Genomic DNA, 11,230 nt, shown 5'->3' with positions numbered 1-11,230 from the left:
GTCTCGCCTGGGCTAAAGACAAAAAGGACTGGACTGCTGCTGAGTGGTCCAAAGTTATGTTCTGATGAAAGTAAATTTTGCATTTCCTTTGGAAATCAAGGTCCCAGAGTCTGGAGGAAGAGAGGAGAGGCACAGAATCCAAGTTGCTTGAAGTCCAGCGTAAAGTTTCTACAGTCAGTGATGGTTTGGCGTGCCATTTCATCTGCTGGTGTTGGTCCACTGTGTTTTCTGAGGTCCAAGGTCAACGTAGCCATCTACCAGGAAGTTTTAGAGCACTTCATGCTTCCTGCTGCTGACCAACTATATGGAGATGCAGATTTCATTTTCCAACAGGACTTGGCACCTGCACACAGTGCCAAAGCTACCAGTACCTGGTTTAAGGACCATGGTATCCCTGTTCTTAATTGGCCAGCAAACTGGCCTGACCTTAACCCTATAGAAAATCTATGGGGTATTGTGAAGAGGAAGATGCGATACGCCAGACCCAACAATGCAGAAGAGCTGAAGGCCACTATCAGAGCAACCTGGGCTCTCATAACACCTGAGCAGTGCCACAGACTGATGGACTCCATGCCACGCCGCATTGCTGCAGTAATTCAGGCAAAAGGAGCCCCAACTAAGTATTGAGTGCTCTACATGCTCATACATTTCATGTTCATACTTTTCAGTTGGCCAACATTTCTAAAAATCCTTTTTTTGTATTGGTCTTCAGTAATATTCTAATTTTCGGAGATACTGAATTTGGGATTTTCATTAGTTGTCAGTTATAATCATCACAATTAAATGAAATAAACATTTGAAATATATTAGTCTGTGTGTAATGAATGAATATAATATCCAAGTTTCACTTTTTGAATGGAATTATTGAAAAAAATCAACTTTTTGATGATATTCTAATAATATGTCCAGCACCTGTATAACCAAAATCTACCAAATAAGCCCCTGAGAGAGTTGTGATGCCCAGGTGTGCCTGCCGTGTGTATGTTCAGAATTTTATTCCATCCTCTAGTCTATCCTCATTAAGGAAATAGTGAGAGAGATGCCTGCAGTTGCTATTGGTGTTCTGCGTCTTAGGGGTACTGTACATGTCATGGTGCTGGATGAACAACAGAATTTACAGGTGCACTGCCCCAGATAAACAGGCAACAGCTGCAGGCATTTTTCACACTCAAAATAGGTTTGAAAAGTCAAAAAGCCCAAAGTCCAGCCCAAAGGGAGTTCCCATCTCCCACAGGAAACACTGCTCTGAACTGATTGAAAACAGCTTGTTTGTAGTCCGGCCGCTTCCCTTGGATGAAAGCAAAATGCGCCTCATATAACGCTCGCCAAGCGGCTAGTCGGACATGCCCCAAAAAACACAGGTGGAAAAACACTGAACTGCAGCACACACCTCCTCTCCCTTCCAAACACTAGCTACCCTCCAGGCAGTCAATGGACATAAAGTTGTTACTGTGATGTAGAGACAGAGCTCAGTTAAAACTGTTCTCATCTGTGACACCACGATGGTGGAACGAGCTACCACATGCCATCAGAGCAGGTGCGTCCCTCTCTAACTTCAAGAAGCTCTTGAAAACCCATCTCTTCCGAGAACACTTCCTCTTATAACACCTCTAACTCCTAACCTCTAACATGCACTTCTGTGCTCTTCTTCTTCTGTCCCCTTACAATTATCTTGTATTGATTGCACTTTTTTTGTTAACTCTTACTTCTTTGCCTAGGTATTTACCCCATTGATGTGATATGTGCCATTAGCTCTCAATAGTACTTTTAGTAAGTAATTTTAGTATGTATTGTCAGTTGTAGATGCTCTGTTGATGCTTGGATGTTGTTCCTCAAATGTAAGTCGCTTTGGATAAAAACGTCTGCTAAATGAGTAAATGCAAATGTAATAAACTATCATCAGTAGAGCAGTGCTGAGGATGAAGAATGAATCATCAACACATTTGCAGATGTATGATGTCACTGATGATGTATATTCCACAATGTGACTCTCCTGGGTGACGGCTTCTCTGAACATACTTCAATCTGTGCTCCCAAAACAGTCCTGCAGAACTGCTTTAGATTCATCTGTCCACACTTTGACTGATTTAGTTGTTGGCCTGACCCTTTTAATCAGCTGGGTGTTAGTGGGCTGAAGAAGCAGAGAACCATGGTCTGATTAACCAAAATGGGGACGGGGGAGGGCTTTGTAGCTGCCAGGAATATTGGTGTAGATGTGGTCCAGCGTGTTTGTTCCTCTGGTGGGGATGTGGACATGCTGGTGAAATTTAGGTAATACTGTTACAAGATCTGTTTGATTAAAATCACCAGCAACAACAAAAATACCATCAGGTTGTTTTGTCATGTGACTGCTGATGACCTCATGCAGTTCCTGTTGAGCAAGGCACTTCTGCTTTGGCTTCACTTTTCAGAACTGGAGGTTGCTGATTTAAGGCAATTTTATTAAAGAGCACATGAGACAAAACAAAACTGAGCCTAAACAAGATTATTTAAAAGTCTGCAGCTTCTTTATATATTGTAACATCTGTAACTTGTTTTTACAGTCCATCCCAGAGCAAAATGATTCCTCAGAAGGTGATCTTTGTGTGTATGTGCGTGTGTGTGTGCAGGGCTCGCTTAGACGTGGCTCTGCTGGCTGAACTATCCAGCATTACATGCTCTCCAGCACCACCTCAGGAGAAACTCTACAGTATCTCTGTCAACAAACGAGTCCCACCCTGTAATAGTACCCCACGTAGCCCAGGTAAAACCACACACAATGTGAACATGCTGGAATCCTGCACTTATGCCTATTTTTTGTATGATTTGGAAGTGGTTGTTTTCACTGAAAGTATTTGGCAGTTGCTCCAAGTCTGAACCTACTAATGATAACAGGTGGAGATACAATCTCTAGAACATTTAAACCAACATATGGAATGCAAAGCAATGCCCGTCCAACCAGGTTGTTACATACCACTACAACGGGCATACATGCATTAGGATCTGTAGGATCAATATTAAGGAGAGTAGATGGACAAGAGCACACTTTGGAGAATCACTGTATCAGCACTACATTAGTGTTTGGAAAGACTGACATTGGCTGCTTTTTGTGGAACACTTAAAACAGTTAAAGCCAGATGGTGACTGATTGCATCTGTTGAGGGTGGATGATGATATTCAGAATATAGGAGAGTATTTATAGTAATTTCGTTTGATCATCCTTGTATTTATTAAATATAAGTAAATGATACCTTCATCAAATATATGTAACACATGCAGTGCGTTTACATGCACTTAAGTAATTTAAGGTTATGCAGGTATTCAGAATGTGTTTACCTGCACTATAATAAGCAGGTTACTGTAAATCTTTTTACATGCAGCAGGTCAGTATTCAGATTTTTGGAACCATGCAAATTTGTAAAAAGTTGATTAGAAACCAGATTCCCTTAATCCTTTAACCTCAATTAGGGAAACCAGGACCATGCATGCAAACTGCATACTAATAAAAAATAAATTCCAGTAAAGGAGAACTTAAGTGACAAACCCTGGTTTACAGCCAAACTCAGTCAGCTGAGGTTGGAAAAGGAGGAGGCATTTAGGAGTGGGGACCGAGCTAGGTGCGGAGCGTTAAAGTGAAGAAGCTAAACGACTGTACGCAGAGAGGCTAAAGAACCAGTTCTCTGCAAACGATGCCACTTCTGTCTGGAGGGGGTTCGGGCAGATCACTAACTACAAACCCAAAGTCCCCCACTCCATCAACAACTCTCACCTGGCAAATGAGCTGAACCAGTTTTACTACCGCTTTGAGAGTTAATCGGTCACCATCCCCCGTGACTCCTCCGCTCAGTTTCAACCCCAGTCCACCATCTCCTCCCCCCACTCCTCAGAGTTGGCCAACTCCAGTCCCTCCCCTCCTCTCTCCATCTCAGAGAGGGAAGTCAACAGACTGTTCAGGAGGCAGAAACCTTGCAAAGCAGCTGGGCTGGACTCTGTTTCCCCATACACCCTGAAGCACTATGCTGATCAGCTGTTTCCGGTGTTCACAGAACAGGTTTGTAGATGATGCAGCAAACATGGCCCTTCACTACATCCTCCAGCACCTGGACTCTCCAGGAACCTACGCCAGGATCCTGTTTGTGGACTTCAGCTCTGCTTTCAACACCATCATACTGACCCTGCTGCAGGACAAGCTCTCCCAGCTGAACGTGCCTGACTCCACCTGCAGGTGGATCACTGACTTCCTGACGGACAGGAGGCATCATGTTAAGCTGGGAAAACATGTCTCTGATTCCAGGACCATCAGCACCGGTTCCCCTCAAGGGTGCGTTCTTTCCCCTCTTCTCTTCTCCCTGTACACCAACAGCTGCACCTCCAGTCACCAGTCCGTCAAGCTCCTGAAGTTTGCTTATGACACCACCCTCATTGGGCTCATCTCTGGTGGGGATGAGTCTGCCTACAGGTGGGAGATTGACCATCTGGTGACCTGGTGCAGCCAGAACAGTCTGGATCTCAACGCTCTGAAGATAGTGGAGATGATCATAGATTTTAGAATGAGCCCAGCCCCACCCTCCCCCATCATCCTGTGCGACTCCTTCCGCTTCCTGGGCACCATCATCTCCCAGGACCTCAAGTGGGAGCTGAACACCACCCAATCATCAAAAAGTCCCAGCAGAGGATGTAATTCCTGCGGCAGCTGAAGAAGTTGAGCCTCCTCCCACCCCGGACACAAACTGTTTCAGACTCTCCCCCCTGGCAGGAGGCTGCGGTCCAGCAGGACCAAAACCTCTCGCCACAAAAACAGCTTCTTCCCATCTACAGCTAGCCTCATCAACAAGGCCCGGGCCCCCCACTGACACTCCCCCCTTGTAAATAATACATATGTCACTGCACATGTAAACATTATTTCATTTCATATCATGCACAAACCTGGCATATTGCACACATTTGTTGTTAATTGTTAAATACTTGTTGTATATTTTTATATTGTCAATTTATATATTTTTTTGCAATACGTCTGCTCTACACAAACCCAGAATAATGCACGTTCTGCAAATAGTTGTATATTCTGCATATAGTTGTATTATTTTTCTCTATTCTCTTTAATATTCTTATATAACTTGCATTGTCTATTCCATATTTATATATTTCTACATTTATTTATGTCAACTGTATGTTTGTCTACGTGTAGCACATTCCTCATATGTGGTGAACACTACTTGGCAATAAAGCTCCTTCTGATTCTGATTCTTCTGATTCTGAAGTGACATAAGGTCTTTTTCTGCTGTTGACAGACGTACACCGGCGTGTGACGGCGGGTGTTATTAAGGCCAGTCTCCCAGGCTCACCTGTCTGCAGCCACCTCAGCCCTGTGGATCTCAGGGCCGAGAGTTTCACCACACCAAGAGGATGCTCAGTACAGGTTAATCCAGCCACTCATTTCATTCACCAGTAAGGACTCTGGATTGACGCAAACCATTGTAATGGGGGAACAAAGTGTTAACTTGCCTCGTTTTAATTAACTACAACTACAACATACTGAATATGTCCTTAACATTTGCATATGTGTTTTGTGTTGGTCCATAAAACCAACAAAACACAAAACAACAAAACTTCTTAAAGCCAACACATATGTGACGTTACATTCTGTCAATTCTTAGGGGTCCAACATTTTTCAGCCTCCACGTTTCAAGGTAGACTCTGCCAGTAGTCCCAAGGGCTTCATCACAGCCTGCCAGGAGGAATGGCTGTCTGTAGATACTGTATCTTCCAGCTCCAGAGTCCACAGATGCTGCAGCACTGTGGAAGGAGAGCAGAAAATAGAACATGAAGAGGGACCAGGAGGGTCTGACCAGGTGCAGCGTAAAAAGAGGCAAGATGAAATGAATGGAACCAGTCAAAGGCAACCAAGGATGTATGTGGGGGAAGAGGAAGACGAGGCAGAAGAGGAACTTGAGGAAATAGAGAAAGGAGTAGATTTGGTAAGAGAGTGCACTAAAGAAAACTTCGAAGAGGAGTATGAGGGAGGAAAGCATGTTGAAGAACACATTGAGGAAGAGGAGAATGTCTGGTGGGACGTACAGAGAGGTGAGAACCAACATCATTTATGTCATGTCTGAATAATCATAAAAATCAGTTCCCAACTCGGGATGTCACAAGAACCGATACTCATCCAAAATTGTGAAAACATGCTGGTACTTGTTCTACAGTACTATAGGTACTAGGGATCCCACACGGAAGATGGCGACAAGTGCAGCGGCAGCCCCGTCGTCGTATTTGGACACCGGGTGGTTAGTTTAATTTCAACATTTGTCAGTTTTCGTGGCTAATTTAGGCAGACGTTTCACACTTTTGACAAGATGACGATACATGACGTTTGCAGTGCAAAGAACTGAGTGTCTGTCCAAAGCGCCTGTCGCTGAAGTTAGGGTCCATCTTAAAAGTGCAATATGATCCATTTCAATCATCAATAACCTTTTTGTTTTGCAACACAGAAATCTGAAACCACTGCCAATACAGACAGTGATCACCCTTAAACATTTCACAACTGCGAGTTTGTAAAAAAGAAAATTAATTAATTAAGCACATTGCAAGGTTGTAATTTCAATAGTTTAATTTAGTTTTATTTTCAGATGTTTTTATTAGAGGAGCGTTAAAGTACACAGGATTTATTGTTTTGTTGTTGTTTTTTTTACTGTGATACTGAATTGGGTATTAGGAATCGTGGAATTTCAGTGGTATTAGTTCCGACTTCTAAATTTCTGGTATCCCTATTCCTGACTGGGAGAGTGACCTAGATTAGTTATTTATTATCATTAGCCATGATAACAAGACCAGGTCCATGTTGTTTCCACATTATGACTTAAAGCTCATGAACACACCAAAATCGGAGCAATGACTTCTCACCACGGGAAATAGGACAATCCGAGGAGCATGTAAATACAGCACCAACAGGTTCGGAGCTGATGGCCCATTGCAGAGGGGTCGTGAACTTCTAGTGGGCTCTTATACGGGGCACTTTGTTCCATTTACATTTACTCATTTGGCAGACGCTTTTATCCAAAGCGACTTACATTTGAGGAACAACATTCAATCATCAACAGAGCATCAACTACAGATCTACAACTGACAAAACATACTAGTAAGAGCAGCAATAAATACTAGTAAGAGCTCACAGAACATCACATCAATGGGGTAAATACCTAGGGAAGGAAGTAAGAGTTAACAAAAAGAGCAATCAAAACAAAAAAGTGCAATCAATACAAGATAATTGTAGGCACAGGACGTGCATGTTAGAGGTTAGGAGTTAGAAGTGTTATAAGAGGAAGTGTTCACGGGAAGAGATGAGTTTTCAAGAGTTTCTTGAAGTTAGAGAGGGACGCCCCTGCTCTGATGGCATGTGGTAGCTCGTTCCACCATCGTGGTGTCACAGATGAGAATAGCTTGGACTGGGATTGCTTTGTGTGAAGGGATGGCAGAGCCAGGTGGTGTTCGTTGGAGGAGCGTAGCGGCCGAGAAGGTAATGTCGTGTGAAAATTCAAGACTTGGGCCAGATAAGAAAGCTTGAACTTTTACCAACATTTTTATTATCAGCAAAAACAGAAACCAATTAGAATACAAAAGTTCCACCGGAGTGTGTCAGAGATCGGTGCAAAATAGAGCCCCATTCTGTTACCAGAACAGAGACCCGAGTCGACATGAAAACCATGTAACGACTGACTTTCACCTCCTTTTGGACCTCCTTTTATAGCTCTGTTTCTTGGCTTCACATCATCTCTTGGCTCTCTTTCCTACTGCACCTGAATCTGGGAAAGTCCAAAATTTTCACGTGCCTAAGCATTTGGTGGGAAAGTCCCTGACTGCCTGCTCCTCCTCTCTGTGTCCTCTGCATGCACTCTGCTTGATCATGCCATTTCATCCATAACCTGACTTTTGTGGAATAAACTGGTGTTGTTTGTGCTCTGTGCTAGAACCAGGACATTCTTACTGTGATGGACTATATTGATGTATGTTTTGTAATACAAAATCTGCTTCTATATTTTCCTTTGCAAGGTATTTTTGATGCTGCCTCACTGTGCTCCCTCCCTTTTCTCCCAAAGCACACAAACTTGCTCACACACACACACACACGTGCTACTGCTGAGCACTCCCTGAGAGGAATTCTGAGACCTGTTTGAATACTGCCCGTTCAATAGTTTTGGATAAAAAAGGTAGAAGAAACACTGGTCGATAGTTCTCAACTTGAGTTGGGTCAAGGGAGGGCTTTTTGAGCAAGGGTGTAACCAGAGCTCTTTTGAAAGTGGTCAGGAAGGTTCCTGAAGCCAGAGAAGTATTTATCACATGAGTAATTGTCAGAACCACAGAAGGAGATATAGCTTGGAGGAGATTCGTAGGAATCGGGTCCAGTGGGCATGTAGTTGGTCGGCTATGGGTAAATGGGTTCTGATACTTCACTCTCTGTGAGAGGAGTAAATGAGGAGAGTAAAGAACCACTGACCTGGGAGGGCAGAGGAAAAGCTGTAGTAGGACTGCTACAATGGTTGAGTTTGAATGTTTCAGAGAATAGGCTAGTTATAGCTGCCTGTGAAGAAGGCAGCAAAGGTATCAGCAGACAAGTTTGTGGGTGGTGGAGGAGGATTTAGTAGCACTTTAAAAGTGGAAAATAATTTCCTTGAGTCAGTGGCACTGCTAATTCTGTTATTATTGAACGCAGTTTTGGCAGCACTGATGCTTGTTAAGAAGGAGGATAGGAGCAATTGGTAGCCCTTAAGGTCGGCGGGGTCTTTGGTTTTTCACCATTTTCTTTCAGCAGCTCTGAGATCAGTACGGTTTGGGCGAGCAGGCTTGGTGGTCCACACTTTTATTGTTATTAAAAACAGCGAGCAAAACCAAAATACAGCAGACAGGCTTCAAGCTGCTTTCACACCTGTACTTTCAATTATACATTTTTACATTTTAATTCTGGCCGTTCCTGTTATACTGACTTTACAAACGAACCATGAGACAGCTTTGGCGATTGTCATCCTGCATCATCAGTGACATCAGTTTCTGCAGCACTTTAATGCTTCTGATGTATATTTCTGTTCTTTGGTGTCACAAAGACCTCACCAAGAAATAACTGATTAAAACATTATTAGTATGGGGCCACGAGATCTTGAGAGATTAAAACAAGATTTCTTGTTAACAGCTGTTTTTTCTCAGATAGTGAAAAACAATTGTATTTGATAACGTCCACTCCGCCCAGCTGATGCAATGATAGTAACAGAGTAAACCCGCTCTCGTGCTGTGAATCTAGACAGTTGTGACAGTGGTAACATAACAGATTTGCAATATAAACATCTAAAAACTGAAGCGCAGAATCTGTTTATTTTCTCTTTATCAGAGGTGCTGAGGTTAATGTGTGGATTTTTGGTGAGATTTCTGCCTGATCACAAGTGTTTTGGTTAGTTACAGTTTCAAAACAGACTAGACCAGCAAAGCAGTAACGTAATACACAGCGTATAGGGCAGGTAGATGACGTTAGTCTCATCATATTGCCACTTTTTTTGGGAGATGTCAGGGAACACAGAACGTGAACATGAGCAGCAAAACTGCTGAAACACAGGGGCTATTAAAATCCAGGAGTTTCTAACTGAATTAAAATGATTTCAAATATCATTGAGGGGAAAAGGTGCCACATGCACATTTAAAGAGGTTATGCACAGAATGCCTGAGAGCCTTACACCATTATATTTATTCTGTTAGAGTTTTAGATTTTAAATCGTCACCTGCCACCTGAATTTTGTGTTGCCCTTTACATAAAAAAACATTCCCACCACTTTTCACACCTGTGAGTTTGTAAAAAAGAATATTAATTAAGCACATTGCAAGGTTGTAATTTCAGTTGTTTCATTTATGAATATATTGATATCAAACCACCTCTCATCTGTCCTGGACATTCTCTCACATCTTTCATAAAATATCCAGAGAAACACAGAGAACCACCAGGGCCCCGTTTCAGAAAGCGGGATTAGTGAAAATTCTGAGTATGTTCAGCCTGAGATGAGGGTAACTCTGGGTTTTCTGTTTCAGAGAGCGCAATCAGATAAACTCTAGATCAGTAACTCCGGCCCATCAGTTGAAAAACTGCCTGCGGAGCCTGAGGCGGCTGTCTGACACACCGTTTTCATTTCCTCATTCATACTGTCGATATCAAAGCACATATCTGAATGCATTTACATCTTTAAAAACTTTTAAATCCCGGTTGGATAGGCTGTTAGTTTTTCATCCAAACATGATCTTGAACATGACGCTTGTATGATGAATTTGTCATTGACGTTGGACAGATCTCTGCACATCGTGGATTTATCCTAATAAAATCTATGTCTGTCTTTAGGTATGACACTGTGCCAGTTGGACTGAAAACACTTACTGTGAGCTACATTACTGCAGTAATCACTGTTTAATCTGTAACATAGAAAACTGATCAGTTATCTTGTATTGTAGTTGCACTGATTGGAACATTCCTATCTTAGTTATCATACTGGAGACAATGTGAATATTTCAGAGTGAGGATGACTGTGGTGCAGGTGAAAAAAAAGGCCTGAGGTTTTTATCATTAGCTGCATATATTCTGAATGAGTTTTAACAGCATTAATAAAATACAAAATTATCAAGATTTTATTAATGTAAAATAGACGTCTAAAACTTTACAGTCAGTTTGAACCCAAATACACATTTTCTACTGCCGAAAAAAAAATTAACAGGCTTACAGTGGGGGAAATAAGTATTTGACCCCTTGCTGATTTTGCAGGTTTGCCCACTTACAAAGAATGCAACGATCTATAATTTTAATCATATGTACATTCTAACAGTGAAAGACAGAATCCCAAAGAAAATTCCAGAAAATCACATCATATAAAAATTGATAACCATCTGATGAGGAAAAACAAGTATTTGACCCCCTACCAAACAGCAAGTATTCTGGCTCCTACAAGCCAGTTAGTCTTTCTTTAAGACACAGCCCCAATCCCAACCAATTATCTACATCAAATACACCTGCCTCACCTCGTTACCTGTATAAAAGACACCTGTCAACACCCAAACAACCAGCATCCAACATCAGCACCATGGGCAAGACCAAAGAGCTTTCTACGGACATCAGGGACAAGATTGTTGATCTGCACAAGGCTGGGATGGGCTACAAGAGAATCGGAAAGCAACTTGGAGAGAAAAGATCAACTGTCGGTGCAGTTATCAGGAAATGGAAGAAGCA

General features: G+C 42.3%; 1 protein-coding gene across 8 annotated transcripts in view; it reads left to right on the top strand.

Moving 5' to 3' along the window:
• LOC123962713 (inactive serine/threonine-protein kinase TEX14-like) overlaps nt 1–11,230 on the top strand; it is a 94,274-nt gene that overhangs the window by 71,844 nt on the left and 11,200 nt on the right. For 6 of the 8 annotated variants that reach the window (XM_046038962.1, XM_046038959.1, XM_046038960.1 and 3 more), the window contains 3 exons: nt 2,610–2,743; nt 5,271–5,398; nt 5,637–6,063. In XM_046038962.1, the coding sequence (XP_045894918.1) occupies nt 2,610–2,743; nt 5,271–5,398; nt 5,637–6,063 (689 nt within the window). Of the gene's footprint in view, nt 1–2,609; nt 2,744–5,270; nt 5,399–5,636; nt 6,064–6,185; nt 6,267–11,230 lie in introns of all 8 variants that reach the window. The other 2 variants (XR_006823041.1, XR_006823040.1) reach the window with 2 other exon arrangements.

The sequence above is a fragment of the Micropterus dolomieu genome, linkage group LG23 (assembly GCF_021292245.1).
Source record: "Micropterus dolomieu isolate WLL.071019.BEF.003 ecotype Adirondacks linkage group LG23, ASM2129224v1, whole genome shotgun sequence".
Lineage (NCBI taxonomy): Eukaryota > Metazoa > Chordata > Actinopteri > Centrarchiformes > Centrarchidae > Micropterus > Micropterus dolomieu.
Note: the sequence above shows the minus strand (reverse complement) of the source record. Positions and strands in the feature narration are given on the sequence as shown.